The 17,664-nt window shown below is 48.2% G+C and overlaps 1 protein-coding gene across 3 annotated transcripts in view; it reads left to right on the forward strand.

Moving 5' to 3' along the window:
• Positions 1-17,106, forward strand: part of AJAP1 (adherens junctions associated protein 1) — a 123,114-nt gene extending 106,008 nt beyond the window's left edge. For 2 of the 3 annotated variants that reach the window (XM_038537761.1, XM_038537759.1), the window contains exons 5-6: positions 948-1,079; positions 6,014-17,106. In XM_038537761.1, the coding sequence (XP_038393689.1) occupies positions 948-1,020 (73 nt within the window). In that variant the 3' untranslated portion in view covers positions 1,021-1,079; positions 6,014-17,106. The remainder of the gene's footprint in view (positions 1-947; positions 1,080-6,013) is intronic. The other variant, XM_038537760.1, reaches the window with a different exon arrangement.
• Positions 17,107-17,664: the final 558 nt, after the last annotated feature.

The following is a 17,664-nucleotide window of genomic DNA, read 5'->3' on the forward strand; positions in this document are numbered from 1 at the left end:
GTGACGTTTGGCTGTGCTGCCCGTCATTCACAGGCCCCTGTCCTGGCCGTGAGACGGGGCCTTCCTTAGGGTCCCCCGCTTGTGTCTCCACACTGGACTCTGTAGTACTCCCCGAGATGGTCCTTTCCCAGCCGAGGAGACTGGAGAGCAGGATTCTTGGGACTGTCCCTCCAGCCCACGTGGCTTTTACTTAGCAACATTTGGGGAGCACCTTGGTTCCATCCCAGCCTTCCAGAAGGCCTAGTTAGCAGAGAACTGGCAAAAGGATTTTCAGACCATTTCACTGAGTGCGCGTGTGTCGGTTTGGATATGAATGCTGGCCAGCCAGGGCTTCAGTTTTGGGGTGGGGGTGGGTTACCAAGGGGCATTGTTGTTTCCATTTGTCACCCTCTGGCCTTGCCCTGTCCACTGCAAGGTGGGCACAGCTGGTGCTTGTAGCCTTGGTTCCAAAGCATCGGATGAAATAGGTTCTTATTTTTTGGCCTGACGTGATGCACTGTTGACTTTCACTGGCCTTTGGAGAGGGAAGCTTAGGTCTCAAAGGTGACCAGTTACAGGGTAGCCGCTTCAGAAGTCAGGCCTGCCCACTCTGTAATGTGCAGGAAAGTGGGTGGAATTTCTATCCTCGGAAGTGGAGACCCCAAACTTTGTGCATGTTCATAAATTAAAAAACTAAAATCTGGAGTGCGAGCTTCCTTCTCTGCATGGCTCCCTCAGGAGCCTTCTGTGTCCTCCAAGGCCTTCTAGGGTGGACGTGAGAGTGAGCTAGCCACAGAGGGCGGCGGGGGGGTTTGCCTCCTGCTGGAGGCCAGTGGGTCCACACGGAGCTTGGCCTTCCTGGGTTCTTCTTGGCTCAAGAAGACCGTTTTTGGCAGCAGGTCTGAGCCCGCCTGCTTGTCGGGTGTCCCGTACCAACACACGCAAGCCCATTTTTCTGCTTGCTGCAGACCCTCTTCTTCTGATCGACATCTTATTCCTGTGGCCTTTGTGTCTGAGAAATGGTTTGAGATCTCCTGCTGACTGGCCGAAGTCTTGTTTACCTCCTGGGGGCAGGGCAGACGCCATGTGTCTGTTTTATGGTACGTACCTCTTTTTCTGGACATTGATTGATTTTTTTTCCCCCTTTGCCTCACCTTCCCCATCCCTGCCTTCACTCTGGGACACCTGGGAGCCCTTCTCCACATGGCAGATGGAATTCCAATAGTGCTGCTGTCCAGAGTGTGAGCCGGAGAGCTGGGCTTGTGGTCTCTCTGCTGCACTTGTTAGAAATGCCCCGGTGGGAGGGAGGGACAGACACAGAGGACCGGCCCCAAGGAAGGCCCCAGCCTGTGTGGCTGGCCGCTGGCAGAGAAACCGGGTCTCTCAGCAGGCAAGACCAGGGCAGTGGCTGCGCCGGCAGGCATCACACCTGCGTCGGATGTCTCTACATCGGCGGGGAGGGCGTGGGGGAGAATTAAAATACAATTTTGGGTATAAAAATAAGAGATAAGAAGGGAAATGATAAAGGAAGAAAGCAAAGAGTTGAGACATCTACTAATTTGAAGCCAGGGACCGGCACCAAAACAGGATGAATTTTCCACGCTCTGCTGGATAGGAACATTTGGTTTGCTTTCAGTGATATTAACTTTAATGCTAACGTTAAATTGCTTTCTTCTGCACCAAATCTTCCAAACACGCAGGCTGCTGGGGGGAGAAAGAGCATTTCGCCCCCATGACTGCACATGCTCGACGCGCAGTCAGTAGAGGCAACCAGGCTTTGGGCTTTCTGGTTTGTTTTTCTTTTTTGACGTTGGGTTTTCTAAGGATCCTCATTTTTTCTCATCCTCAGATACTCTGTGACATCAGATCCCTTCCCTGAGTAGGGAACTCGGTTTCTAGGACATTATCAGTATCTGAAAATACTGCTTCTTCCTTCTGCCTGCCTCCCAATGCAGGAATCACTGTCCGAGTGGGCAGCAGGTGCTTCCCTGGGGGGCGCAGGTGTGCCCCTTCAGGGGCCAGCTCTCAGCTCAGAGTCCGGGGGGAGAGGGCAGCTGGAGGAGCCTATGGCTTTCAGAAATAGAACTCAACGAGTCAGTCCTAATCCAGCCCTAATGAATCGAATGTTTGCTCCAAATCAAATCTCCAGCCCTCACTTCCTGTCCTGAAGCCAAAATGACCTGCTTAGCTTGGTGTTCAGCCATCGGGCAGAGAACTATGATTAGATTAGAATGGAAAGCACTCCTCCCTACCCGCTCCGAAGGCCTTTGTTGGGGCTGTGCAGGCGTGTTAGGTAGGATGCCCTCTGTTCCCGATCATTCAAGGGCCAGATGCACCTGCATGGCCCATCCATCAGAAGCTCGTGCCTCTGACTTCCTCAATGTGACTCACCTCATTAAGGCCAGGGACAGAGCTCCTGTTGGAGTTCCAACCAGGCTAGCAACAGGGAGCTTCTTATTAGCAGTGGAGTTCCCGCCTGCCTGGTGAAACTCTGCAGGATGGCTTGGTGGTCGCCAGCATCCCTGTTAGGATTTTAAAAATGCATAAAAGCATAAGACATTGATCTGGCCCTGCACATCGAGGCTTCTGCTCCCTTCTTTCAAGAGCTGTAGGCTCATGGCCTGGAAGTGGGCATGCCCTATGCTCCAGGGAGCCCCTGCTGGTGGAGGTGGGGACAGGTGCCCTAACATGGACTTTCAGAGGGTACTTATGGAGCACTCTTTACATCTAGGGACTCATACTGTTCTGCCAGAAATGCCACTTTACAGAGGGGAAGCTGAGGCATGAAACAGTTAAGTGACTTGCCTGAGGTCAGTCAGGTTGCAAGTGGTGTGGCCAGATCACCCCCAGGTGGCCTGGCTCTGTCCCCTGTCCCACACCCAGCCCAACCCCAAGTGGGAAGAAAGTCGGTGGCAGCTGAAGATGGGCCTTCCCAGTAAGTTGGCATCCTGGGACATTCATCTCAATTCTGCAGGGCGGAAACCACATAGACAGGAGTGCCCAAAAGCCTGAGCCACCAGCCTTCTCATCCACATTGGAACAGGGAGCCACAGCCCTGACTTAAAAAAAAAAAAAAAGTAGAAAAAAGTGCTTTTATTGACTCTTCTGCTCCAGAAAGCTTTTGTGTCCCAGTTCTCTCTTCTAGCAACAGAGAGCCTCAAAGGACCCCATGGACTATTGGTGGGCTCTCCCCATCTGCTACTTGCAGGTGGGCCCTGCCTGGACCACGTTCCTCTTGGGGTGTCTGGACCCCACCTGCCAGCTCACCCCAGCAGCTCTCTCAGGACCACCTCCCTTTGTAGGAGGTGATGCATCTTGCCCCATTCACTGTGGATCCCAGGTGAGCCGTCTGGGGAGATGAGAAGAGCCAACAGGACCTACTCTGAGTCCCACCCTGAGCAGCCGCCACACCTGGGTGCTCCAGCCACCACCTGTTCCCACAGATGCAGAACAGGAAGGCCACGCAGTCTTGTTAGCCTTTGATAAATTCTTAAAGATTCCTTCACCATGTGCCGGACAGACTGTTTATCACTCACGGGGAGGAAAGCATTCGGATTCTAAGTATCCCTGATTCTTGCAATTAATGCCTGGACATGAGCATCGAGCGGAGAATGGCCAGGAAGATCGCTCAGATTTACTAGGGTACTTATTGTCCCTTAAATAAATAGCAATTAATACTAAAACATTTAATTAAGGTTTAAGAGCCAGCGGAGATATTTATCTCTTGCATAGCTTTTAAGCCTCTGCAAATGCATTTTTAATGATGATATAGCAGTTTGTTAGCACACCATCTTGTCGGCTCATGCTAACCCCCACACACATGTGGGACCCAAAGGTGGCCACGTTCGCTTCCCTGCAGGCAGGTGGGTGGTGGTGCCTGCACTCCGGGACACAGCACCCCAATCTGGGCAGGTGTTCACCCTGTCTTCCCTATTTAGCCTCTACAGTAGATTCCAGCAAATTCGTGCCTCAGACCACCTCCAGAGTGGCACCCGGCTGTTCTGGATGTGACACCATGAAACTGGCCTTTTCCATACTCCGTGGAAAAAGGCCGGGGACACCTGCCTGCCATTGGCTCTTGGGCTAATTTCCTGTCGTTTTTCATATAACAAGTAAACTTCAGAAAACCTCATTAGTGTTCAGATCTTTGCATTTGCCAAGGCCACTTATTCCCCACAGAGCCCAAAAAGTAATAAAAGTTCCCGCATCTGAAGCCAGTAAGAAATAAATCATGTTTTATTATTATTTTCAAAAACACACTGAAGACATAACTAATAAAACCCGAGAAACGCACCTGAGCCTTCCCGCTTTGTTCTAAAAAATACATTAACAGAATACCCAGCTTTTGCAATTCAGAGGAACACTGTTTTCCAAGCAGCATGCAGACCACTCTGCAAACTGATCTAAGCTGAGCACCAGCAGCAAGGCAAACTTGGTGGCAAAGTAGCCCTTTCAGGATGCGGAGAAATTTAACTAGCAGCCAGTGGCTCCAGGGCCCTCTTGCCATAGTCTGTTCATTGTTTTGCAAAAGCAGTCACTTATCTTTGAGCCTGGGACCCACCATGTGGTTGGCTGCTGGTGGGGCCAGGCAAGCCCACAATCTCTTTCCAGGCAGCAGAGGGCACTAGTTTCTCCAAAGTCAGAATTTATCCCAGATCCCAATCTCTCAGATCACTTTGCAAGGCACAGCTTCTCTTTCTGGCCGGGAACCAGGTGTGGACGCCTTCGCCACGTTCCTCCAGCCAGGACGTGGGGGTGGGGGTGGAGGGGTTCTCTTGGCTATCTTTCCCGACTGGCCTGGGATGCACGTCCCTCTCTGGTCCCTCTCAGGGTCAGTGTCCAGCTGGGAGGTTCACACACCAAGCCTTGAGAACAGAAAGCCGCAAGCCCTCCCAGGAGCTGAGTGCAAGCAGCAGGAACCTAGGGCAGACATGGAAGGTGGCCAGGGTAGCCTTACGCCCTCCTCCTGTCCTATCAGGGCGATGCCACCCTTGTTGGAACCCCTTACAGGGAACCCGTGAACCTCTGCGGGGAGCCAGTACTGCTCTTCAAGTGGATATTCAGGGCACAGGGCTGGAGCCATGTCCCTGTCCTTCCCTCCCTCTCGTTCTCTCTCTGCCTCTTCATCCTGAGATTTTTGGGTAGAGACAGATGCCTGTAGGTTTGGAAGAGGCTCTGTCCCCGAGCAGCACAAGGGCCCCTCTGTCAACCCTTGCATGAGGCTCTCCTAGTCATAATCCACCTGTAGGCAGCACGTGAAGGTCATTTCAGGCTTTAGTCTCAAGGGCTGCGGACAAGGCTACTTCCACACAGATGCCTCTTCCCTTAGCTGCATCTAGTACTGAAGGCCCCAGGCCAGGCACAGAGCTGGAGCCCCAGCGAGCCAAGGTGGACCTCGCAGGACTTGTGACAGCTGGGGCGACACATGGCACATACACACTCAAGTGAGAGCCCGTGCAGCTCATCCTACAAGAGCACGCTCTAATAGACAAACTTGAAATAGAGATCACAGTTAGGAAAGGAAGGGACATCCAGGAAGGCCTCCCCAGGGAGGTGACCAACCACAGAAACCCGAAGGACACAGAGTCAGAGATTTGCCATCGGAGGCCAGGCAGCTGCCTGGAACGTTGAGGCAAAGGGATGCAGGGCAAAGAGGCAGAAGCACTGAAGTCCCTACGGATGTCCCCCCACGAGATGGCTGGCCCGAGGGGAGGGGTGAAGCAGCGTCTGGCACCTCCATCTGTCTGGTTAAGCTCAGAATAAAGGATCAGAAAGCAGCCCTGCCAAGGTTCTCGCAGGAAACCTCCCTCCGTCCGGGGACAGCTAGTGTGACCTGTGCTCTAACGCAGGACCTTCTGCCAGTGAGGAGGGGGCGCTGCTCGTCATCGTGCTGGGACAGGGGACAGCTGCTCAAACCAGACACTCACCAGGCACAGGCTTCAGTGTCTCCATGTTTTTTTGATGTACATTTCTTAAGTTTTAAGCGGTAACATGTCCATAATGTGAAACTGACCATTTTAACCATTTTTAACAGCACAGCGGCATCAAGCACGTTCACGACATCATGCATCCATCACCACCACCTGTCTCCAGAACCTCCTCATCGTCCCAAACTGAAACTCTGACTCCATGAAACACTGACCGCCCCTCAATCCAACCCCTGGTGCCTCCTTCTCCTCTCGGGCTCTATGCTTTTTGCTCCTCTAGGACCTCATATGAGTGGAGTCATAGAAGATTTGTCTCCACATTCTTAGCTTTCCAAAAACTAGAATGAAGATAGACACACAGGAGGGACATCTCTCTCTGTTATAATGGCTTCATTTTTTAAACCCCCACCCCCACCCCATCCTAGAAAGTGGAGGTGAGCAAGTGCAGAGCACAGCTGGAGAACAGCTGCCGAGGGTGGTGGCACCCATCTGGTGAGATGTCCTATTTCTTTACACAACATGACACCCCCCCGCCCCCCCTCCCACCGCTCACGGTGGAGTGGGCAGCCCCATAGGAGATGAGTAGATGTTCTATTCAGGCCTCCTGGACTTGCCCAAATGTGTCGTTTGGAGGTGAGGAGGCCCCCAGGGGCCCTGCCTTCCTGTCCAGACCAGGAGGGTTCCTGGAAAGGAAATGAACCCCCATACCCCCTGCCCAGGCGGAGGAGACTGTGCTCAGGCTCCCGGTACAGAGGGGTCTGAGTTCCTGCAGCCTGAAGCCTAAAGATGTGCCCCCCACCCTGCCCCAGCCTGGGTGCCCTGAAGCCCTCATTCCCGGGGAGGATAATCCCACGGGCTTGACTCAGGATGAAGAACCCTACCCCCTAGTGGGTAATGAGCCCAGGCCGGGCACGTGATCAGGGTCTCCCGGGGAGCTTGCAGAAACCCATCTTCACAGTTCCCACCCTGAGGAGCAGAGGCGGGCGCAGGACCCTGTTTTCCAACGTGCTCAGCTCAGCCTATGACTAGGATGGGGCCAGGCTGGCCGCTGTGCCGGAAGGTGCTACGGAGATGCCAGAGCCGCAGCCGTGTCCTTCTGTGTTTCATTTTAGAATTGTTGCCTCCATTCTAGTTGTGTCACCAGCATAGATGAGGGTGCAGTGTCACCCCCCTTTATGCTGTTTGCAGGTCCTCATTTCCTGTAACTGTGGGTGCAGAGGGCTCCAAGTGACAGCAGAGAGAAACAATGCCCCCTCCTTCCAGCAACAGCGCCTCCAGGCTGAGCCGTGACGTGCTCCAACACCCACCACCATGCCCAGAACAGCCGTAGCTCCCTGACTCTCTGGGAGATGCTGGCCTCTGAGATCTGTCACGGGGGCGGGAAGACTTTGGGGTTCCTACTTTCTGAAGCTATGCCCGGGCTGGGTAAGAGCCGCCCCTCCTTCGCAGTCAGCTAACTTGGCCTGCAGGCACATGTGACTCACCTTCTTCCTGTTGTCAGCAAGATCACCTCTTGGGGAGACCCAGGATGTGGTTTTTCTGATGCAGTCCATGAATCTCTCCAAGTCCCAGCCTCACTGAGCCTCCAGCTGAGCAGTGGAGTGAAATGGACTCTGTTGCTTCCCACCATCCATAAATGGAGTGGGCAGCACCTGCGTTCTTGGCGGGTAGGAGCTGGAAAGGGACTCAGCGTGGTGCTAGATGCGCTCAGTCCCACAGGCTTGGGGTGCCTGGCACCCTCATAGTTAATGCAGGGGTGGTCCCAGCCCCTCTTAGGAAGCGCAGGCTCACTCCTGATGTGGGCAGAAGAAACAGCCCCTTCATCAATTACTATGATTAGCACGAGGTCCCTGGGACTCCTCGCATGTGCACCAATTCCTGGTGCCCAAGGCTGGCAGACACCCTGCCTGCTTGGGGACACTGGTGTCTGTAAGCCAGCGCGCAGCCTGGGGCTTGGTTGCAGAGGCTCAGAGGGGCTGCACAGACTCATCCTGCCCTTGGCTCCCTACTATTTAATCTCTTCTTGTTTTCTTTCCACACAGGATTCCGTTGGTGAACCTGTAAAAAAAAAAAAAAAAAAAAAAAAAAATTAAATTAAAAAAAAAAAACAACCACACACACAAAACCTAAAACTAAACTTTCTACGGGGAGGGTCCCCATACCTACCGCTTCAGTTTGCCGGTGGGGAGCTCAAAGAGCAGGACGCTATAGGCCAAATATATTTTTATAAAAATGCTCACGCCTATGGGGGACTGCCTTCTGCCAGAGTTTTCTTTGGAGAACAGAAAGAAGAAAAGCAAGAAAGAAGCTGGAGACAGAGAAGGCCAGCAGGAAGCACCTGAAGCCTGGGATTTGTACTGATTCTGAACCTGTGCCAATAATACCATTATGTGCCATGTACTGACCCGAAAGACTTGGTGACCAAGCCGAAGCCAAGCGAACCACGCGTAGAAATCTTACAGAAAATGGGGGGTGGGAATCTTCCAATAGAGTCGCTATTTCTGGTTAATATACATATATAAATATATAAATACACACAGACACACACACACACTTTTTTTGTACTGTAGCAATTTTTGAATATCTTCAATGTTCCTTTTTAAAAAAATGTTATCGGTTACAAAATCTGATTTATTTAACATGCTTAGTATGAACAGAATAAACTGGTGTTTTCTACTTTGGCAACATATCGCACACACAGGCACACACATGCACACATAGCCACACACAAACACGTACACGCATATATATGCATCTATTGGAAATGCAGTTCCACGAGTGAGCACATTCCTTCTGGTGACCTGGTATCCCATTGCCATCCATCCCGGGGGATAGCCTGGACCCACGCAGACAGACCCCTCAATGACACATCCTGCATTTGCTGGTATTTGGTGAGTGGCACTAGATGTATCATTTATTAACTTGGGCCAGAATTAAGAATGCCATGGTTTTATATACATACATATATATAGAGAGACACATAAATACGATCTTTTTTCATTTAATTGTTTGAAGAAGCTACCTAACAGCCACGCACACATTTATGTAGCCAGCTGCTTACAAATGGGGCTGAGCGTCAGATTGGGTGGGTGGTGGATTCCTGACCATCTTTGTGTTATACAAGCATAGACCGAATTAAAGAAAATTTTCCAGTTCCAAAAATTAAAGGAATATATCCTTATAATGTGTGTGCGTATGTCAGAACAGAACCCAAAAATATACAAGGGCCCCAGTTTGTTTGAAAAGGAGGAATCATTCCATGTGTGAGGGACCCAGGCTACCCCCATGGGAGCTGTGCCGGGGCGTGTTTCACTTCTCTTCCACACACATTGGTGGACAGGTTGCTGCTCTTTCTAGAACCCAAGCATGAGTTTGAACCTTGATGGTGACTGTAGCAGAGAGGCTGTGTCTCTTGCTGGTGCTAGTTGATCAACATTTGTGTTTTGCCATCAAGAATCCTACAATGGGGCCCAGTGGAAATAGGGACTTCAGGCTGGAGCCTTGTGGAAGGGAATCCCAACCACACATACTTTGTTGGAAATACAGCAGGGGCAGGCAACTCCATCCCAGTCCCAGCCATATAACAGTGCCCTGGTGCCCCATTGTGCGGCGTGTAGGGGCACTGTAAGGGATGGGAGGCTCCGTTGGATCTTGTTTTCTCCTCACAGGGAGCCCAGATTAGGTGCATGTGGCCTGTCTTCTATGGATGGCCCGCATGTGACTATGATTTCACCAGTAGGGTGTGCAAACCCATCTCGTGAAATGACCCGCAAACCAGGTCAGAAGGTTGAAGGTTAGGTGGGCAGTTAGCCTTGTGCCCACTTCTTGGCCAGGCTGGTGACCTCTTTCTTCCATCAGACTCAGTTCCCCTCTAGTACACCTTGAAATGTACTTCTGCACCTCCTAGCATATGGGGGAGCAAAGCGATGTCAGGGGAGGAGAAGACCATAGTGCTAGGTCTATTTTGTTTGGAATGGCTTACCATCTGGGAAAGTCCGATTCTTGGTTTTGGTTTTGGTTTTGGTATTGTCATTTCCCAAAGCTTCAGCACTTATGGAAACAACACACACACCTGCCACTGGCATCTCCTGGGGCTCACCTGCATGACACTAGAAGGCACACGTTTCCCCATCCATCATCCATCTCATTACCCTCAGGTGGCTGGAGGTGGCATGGAGGCCCTCCTGACTCAGGTGGGCACAGCTTGGTGTGAGCATGAGGCAAGAGCTGTCTGCGCCTACTAGGGCAATGGAAGCTGCTCTCCACTCTCTGACACCCTGAGCCAGGGAGCCTGGCCGAGAAGGAGGTAATGGCAGGGTATCTGTTTGCTCACTAACAACAGGAACCTGGATTCCTCATGACACCACAATTTGGTGTCCACACCTCTGACTGCTGCTCAACCCCTTCCTCAGACCTCGGGCTGCACTCCTGATGCCTGAACTCTTTCCAAAATGCCATGTGATGCCGAGCTTTTGAAGGAAACTTACGATAACAAAGCCCCCCACCCCACCCCAACACACACATAGCCCCAGCCCACTGGGCACATGCTCAGGGCGGGGCTGGGCGCTGCACACACGCACGGCCAAGAGATGCCTGCACATTCCCCACCAGGAAGTCTGTTCTGAGTTGACATCTGTCAAAACAAATCCAACTCAGTGAAGGCTACTGTTTCATGATGATGGAGGGAGTGTGTGTAGGGATTTTAGTTTTTAAATGGTCACCTGGAAACGTGGAAGCATCATCTCTATACAAGAGGATAGTAGAGGCAAGTGAACAGGCTTACAGAATTCAGCTCTCCCAGGAGAACGTCTATAAAGTGAGATAGTACAGGATTTCCAGAGTCAGGACCTGCGCACACACGTCCTGCATGGTGTGTGTCCATGTGGTTGGTGTGGCCGTGCCTCTGCAGCGGAAGGGGGGGCGGGGCATGCTCTGCTCTGCCCACTGCTCTCCTCAGCCTCCTGCAGGCCTGCAGTGCTCCGCCAGAGTTCCATCTGCCTGGTCTTTAATTTGCTGTAGATATTTTTTCCCTCAAGAAAAGCACTCAGAGGAAGAGCCTTACAGTTTGGTAAGTCCTCCAATTTTTGTTCATCTCTATTTCATCCCTGAGGTGACTGAAATCCAAGGTCAAGGCCCCTGCCGGCACACAGAGCACTGTCCATCATCTACTGTTTAAGTTTTTGGAACAACTGGGCTGGGTGTTGGGCACTCTGCTGTCCAGTCAAGTCTGTTTCTAGGCTTAATTACTTCTAATCTTTGTGCATTTGTCATTTTTATCTGATTGAAATAATGAGTATAATTACTTTTGTTGACAAGCTCTGAGTGCCAAGGGGAAGGGGCTCCAGGCTCGGCTGGGAAGGCTTCCTGGTCATTCCCCACTGGGCTCGAATTCCAGTAACATCTAGGGCAAAGCCCAGCCATGTGCCCACTGCATTTGTCTCCTTGGCTACAGCCTGATTTCACGGGGTGTGGAAGTGTAGGGACCCCTGGGGCACATCAGAGGGCTGTTAGTCTCCACAATCCATGTTCTTCTTGCGTGGGAAGGACACACCACTTAGGAAGCCTTGAGTTTTCCCAAGTGTGTCTGGTCCTTCCCCATCCTGAATTTGGGTGGACATCTCATGCTGCATTTGACTAGATATTTATCTCAATCCTTCATGGAGCATTTGAAACTTAGGAACATGGACTTACCAGCAAATCCCACCAACTCTGAATTTGACACCTGAGAATTCAGTAGTTACTCCCATGACTTTGACATCTTCGAGCACTCTTCCTTCTTACGGATACATTGCTCTTTCTCAGCCACATTTCAGCACCTAGCAGAATCTTCTGTATAGGCTTTGGTCTTTTGAAATTTTGTGTGAGGATGTCCATCCCCATTTGTCATATCAAGGAAATGCACATATCAGAGAATTGACCCTTTTGCCTTGTAAGTCTCCATTTGACTCTTATTGTCCGAGGAGTTATTCCATCTTTTTTTTGCTTCTTTTCCCAGATTGTCCAGTTTCATCAGCAGCTCAGGAAGCTGGGCTGACCCCAGTCTCTTGGGAGATAAGACGAGGAGCCAGGGCTGAGGTTCAGAGTCGGGACCTGCAGCCCTGTCAGGTCAGGCTGGGTCTTCCCATAACTTACATCAATCCATACCTTTCTTTGTCTGTATTGTGACACCGTCATCTTGTCTCATCAAGGAGGTCCCAGCATGAGTGAGTGTCGGCACCTCCCTGAGCTGTCCTTCCCCACATTGCCCTGTCTCCACCCAGTCACCCCACACATCACAGTGGGGAAGGGCACTGAGGCCACCCTTGTTTCAGCGCATGAGCCCCTTAAGAAGACACTATTCACAGAGGCAGTTGGAAGAGAAGCAATTCTTTGTGGCTTGCCCGAATTTATCATTCATCTGCTCGTGCAAAGACTTGAACTTCTGTTATGTTGGCTACATGGTGAAGAGCAAGATGGACACGATCCTACCCTAATGGGTTTTGCTTTCTACTCTGGGAGGAGGCAGATAATTAACATAGAATAAAAAATTAATGATTTCCAGAGAATGAGATATGTGACAGGAAGAGAATGGGGCAAAATGATAGCAGGAAGAGAAGGAAGGGCTGTTTGTGTCTCCTGGGAACCGTCACTTGCTTAAGGAGGGCTGGTTTGGGGTTGAAGTGAATAAGGAAACCTTGCTCCTACCTTCTGGATGAAAATGCAGTGCAATGCTGAGGAGGAGATGTCCCAGTCATTACAAATCATCCACCTCATTTCCCCCCAAACTCCTCACCATTCTGGCAGGGAGTGGCCCTACAGGGGAAGCAGAGAAGCAAAATGATGAACTTCCCTCTTCCTTGACCACTGCCTCTCTCCATGGACCCTTCCTGTGCACATATGTACATTGCCAAGTCTTACTTAGGTCAACCAATTCTCAAGGAAGACACAGGAGTCCAAGGACAGAGACGCAGCCCATTGGGGACTGGGGGGCCCAGAGAGAGTCATTCCTCCTGGTATGAGAAGAGAAGGCAGCTGCCTTTTCCAAAGCTCACCCTCAATACTGATCACACTTAGCAACGTACTTCTTAAACAACATCTGCTTTTAAGTAAGCAGATACTCCAAAACACGCCATGATTCATGTAATTTTGGAATGGTTATTTTGGTGCAGTTTGTCAATTTGCTATGCCATACTGTTTTTTGATCGTTTGTTTGTTTTCCAATGTAAATAGCACAGCCCACATAAATGAGCAAAACTCTCACCATCTGAGAGTTTTTGATTATTCTTCCTGACTTATTTTACATCGATGTGCTTCCGGCTATGAAGACAAACTTGCTCTTCATCCCCTACTCTGAGCCAAGATTTTTGTGTTAGTTACACTCAGCATAATTTGTGGGGTTTTGGCGAGGTCTTAAATAGTTGTTTGACATTTTGAAATATGCTGCCTGCCCTTCCTTCCAAAAAGTGTGGAGCATGGTTGTGTATAGTTTTGCATTTGGGGGTTAGAGTTTCCATTCGATTACACTCGAAGTGGGTAAATAGAGGTGTGGGCAGAGAATCATCATTGTTTAGATCACCCCAGTCATCAAGCAAACAGAAGTAAACTTCTTTTTTGACCTCAGATGATTCTAGAACGATCTCAACCAGCAAACACAGGATACTCAATTTCTAGAATTCAAATCAGTCACCATGTGAGCAGACTATCCCTGGCTGAGGAATCAACTCTGCACAATCTCTCCTCCTGCCAAAGGGCCATTAGTAATGCTTGTGCTTAATCAGAGTAGCTGCCACACCAGAACAGACAGCCAGGCTCTGATGTGTTTGTACATACTCCCCTCCACTTCATTTCACTTTGGCTGGAGGGGGTTAAACACACAGGCTGCAGCAGAGGAGAAAGCTGTGCATGCATTGGCACCATGAGTGCAGAACAACCCAGGAGCAGGAGGACAGATGCTTGTCATGGGCTCCTTAAGGCAGTAGTGCATGGACAGCAGGGACGTGGAGGCAAGCGGCTTCTCTCCATGGATTTTCAGACATCATGCCAGTGACAGGTCTACACTTCACCCTTGTAATTGCACAGCCCATGCCCAGATGTAAAGGCAACTGAAGAGAATAGTCAACTTGGTTATAATATGTGTCTGTGTTGGAGCTGGAATGCTAAAATAAATCTTTCCATTGCATTTCCCACTTGATTGATTCTTTGTCAAATGCTCCAAGATTTAGTGTGCATAGAATCAAGAGAATAATTTTGAATGAATCAAGAGACATGGTTTAAGCTGGCCAAACTTACCCATCTGGGACACGTAGGTTTATGTGGGGTAGGGGTAGTTTAAACAGCTAGTAAGTATGGGGCAGGGATCAGTGGATGTATAGTCATGTTATGTTTTCTGTGTAGGGTAGAATCAGAACACACACATGTACCATGAATAGTGTAAATTAAATAGGTTAATATAATAAGCGAAGAGAGTTGCTGAGACATCCCCTGAGGCTGAGTTAACTCTTGCCAATATCTTGAATCTCAGAATAAAACATCTGGTGAAAAACGTGTGGCGAGAATGATGCAGAGGATCAGATTTAGGAAATTCTGTATGAAAGTTAATTAATTTTTTCCCAGGTGGTCTCTTTCTTAAAATAGAATCCCCTGGAGACCTGGGTTTTCACACATAAATCAACATCTAAATATCTGCAACACCAAATAACAAATCCCTACAAGCTTCATTCTTATGTGGACATTAACTCAGCTGATCACACTGGTTATTCTTTATCAGATTTCTTAAATTCTGCGATAAAATTCTTTAGTGTTGATGCTTATAGCTTTTGGGCTGGCACCTGTCAATTCTTGCTAGTCTGGCTAAATACGGCAAGTTATTGCTTCCAGAGAATCGGAGAGAATATTAGCCATAGGAGAAGCTAGAACACTATATGCAGTCCTAACATCTACTTTTTGGCACCATGGTACTTTGTACCATGAAGACTTATAGCCACAAAAGTCTAGGAAAGGGGAACCCCTTGCGGACCCTCATATAATGATTTCAAATCATTATACAAGGAACTGTAAAGGCAGATATCACTATACCAACTTCCTGGGCCACTGTCCCATTTCTATGACAACCATCTGTTCTTCACTCTTCAATCATTACAAGCCAAGAGGGCCAATCTCAAAGCCATTATAACATCCAACCTCGATTTCCAAATTCTGGGAGACCATCAGGAGTAAGAGACAGGGGCTTTGCTGACATTGTAAGCTGCTGAAGTCCATGGAAGGGTGTAACAGTAAGCCCGCAGCACTGTTCTTGACCAAGTTTTGTGAAGCAGCCACTGCCACTGGAAGGGACCCTCCCCTCTGCCTCCAAGGTCTATTTTGGGCTGGGAACTCCACTCAACATTTTCTCTCTTATGCATATAGATTTTTAATATGTTATGTGAGTACCTACTACTTAAGGTCTACAAAGCAACTAGAGCATTTTTCTTGATGAGTTTATAGCAGGAAAACACAAACTTAATGGAAGTCCCAGAGAGGAGGGGTCTAAGGTGCTCCAAGGTACTACACCAGTTCTGCATAAAAGCACAACTCTTCTCCCAGTGAAGGGCATTAAAAACAGGGATGGGCAGCTGGTTTTGAAAAGTCAGCGGGCATGGTGGATCCCACATTTGGTCACACACTCCTTGAACTGAACTGTCATGACAGACAGACACATTTTAAAAAATAGGCTTTTTGTTTCCATTTCACTTGCATTTGGGTTTCTTCCTCAGAAGGATGAAAGGTCCTTGGCAAAGTTGGTTTTCAGTCAACTGACCATAGAACCAATTCTTAGAGATGAATTCCCAGCCCAAGATGACATGGAATGGCTTGAGGTTCAGCAAACGTTTCAGAGACCCCCGTGTTTGTACTTCTCGGTGGGAAGACAGAACAACATCCATGGCATTTGTTGCTCCCAGAAACACTCACCAGTCGTGGTGAGAGGGACATGTGGGAACTTGTGAATTTGGAATGAAAATGAGATTTAGGGGAAACATGTGACCAGGTGATTGTTTTCTTGAAGACTAGAGTTTTGTGTTGTTTTGTTTTCCCTTTCTTCTGGCAGCCCCATCTGGATCATTTCCTTCTCTCACCTTCCCTGCAAAGTAAGATGGTGAGTGCTGGAGCCCAGAACTCAGTTACCCTTCAGTTAAAATGAGTCAAATGAAAAGCAGAGCAACAACAACAAATCCTTCCCCAATCTTTAACAACCTTAACTTGTTAAGTTGTTTAAGTTTACTTACCTTGTGATTGAGGTATGGATCAGCCATAGATTAAGGTTTTCAGTCTCTCTACACACGCTATTGATCAGGACTCTTCTTGAACATCAGTTAAACCCAGAAAGTGTTAAAATGGACATTGGAGGAAACATGGATCATATTTTTACATTATTTTTACATTTTCTCCCAGAAGGAATAAATGTTTACTGCAAAACATTTAGAAACTACCAGTAACCAAACAGAAGGGAAATATCTGAAACGCTTCAATTATTGTTTCATTCAGTGGAAACTATTTGTTCAATGCTGAACCAGTGAGGACCAGTTGCAGAGATCCCTCTGGAGTTGCACACTTGACAAATCTGGCACCTATGTATGTTTTATACAAAAAAAAGTCCTATTAGCTTTGGAACGCCTCTTTGCTGGTTTAATTTGTCATTGACTAAACTCATCATTGATCATTAGAGTGCCACTAGGAAGGAAAAGGCAGTCAACCATTTGGATGTTTTACTTTCACATCACCAAGCCATTGGCACACCTGGGCATTTGGGTGAGATAAAGAGAATACTCAGAGAAGCATCCAGATTATTGGCTGGGTTTTTCACATGGGGCATCTTTGTGACACATACCTTGAGAATCAGAAGGATCCATTTCCATTTTCCACATTCCTAGTGCATCTAAATAACACTTGAATTTGCCATGTCTAGTTACATAAATTTAAAGACAGGCCCATCTCTCTCCTCCTCCTCTTCCTCCCCAGCTCACCCATGGAACTGGAAAACTCACAGATCATGACCCTGAACCACAGGATGAGAAATTAAATGCTTATGGCCAAAATGGCCTATTTTCACAGGTTTTAAGTTAAATGTTGTAGAACTTTATCCCCCCCCTTCCTCATGTATAGTAAAGCTGGGTTTATTTTGATTTTCCTAAATTATTTTCTGATACAATAAACTGTTAACTGTTTATTTATACTTTTACATGGAGCACTTGTTATTTTTCAACAGCAAAACGAAAGCCTCTCTGTTTAAGTGTTATACATATATCTATACCACAACTGTCCTTATAGACGTATTTATATACCATCTTCTTGAAAGTTAAACTATTGTAGTTTACTGTTGTGTTTTTCTTTAAATGCATATCATAATCATGTTAATAAACAGAAATGACATGATATATTTGAGTGGGGGTGGGGGGTTGGGTGTGATTTCCATACAGGTGAACTTTTATTCTAAATTTTTTTTAAGTTGTTTCTGTATCTCAAAGCTATGTATTTGGAAAACATTGTACATGCAACACCTATATCAACTTTCCTGTGTATATTTAGTACTCTGATGTTGCTATTAAAAAAAAACCATAATATGGAAAAAAAATGAAAAAAGAATTGCCATGAGTTGAGGCCATGACCTCAAAAGGGCTTTTTAAAAAAATATTATTTGTTCATTTATTTTTTTTAACAATATTATCTGAGACCAACTCTAAGAATGTGGGCATTTGTGTTTCTATGCCATAGTTCACAGATTCTAAAATTTCCTCCCTGGATC

This window comes from Canis lupus, chromosome 5, assembly GCF_011100685.1.
Source record: "Canis lupus familiaris isolate Mischka breed German Shepherd chromosome 5, alternate assembly UU_Cfam_GSD_1.0, whole genome shotgun sequence".
Taxonomy (NCBI): domain Eukaryota; kingdom Metazoa; phylum Chordata; class Mammalia; order Carnivora; family Canidae; genus Canis; species Canis lupus.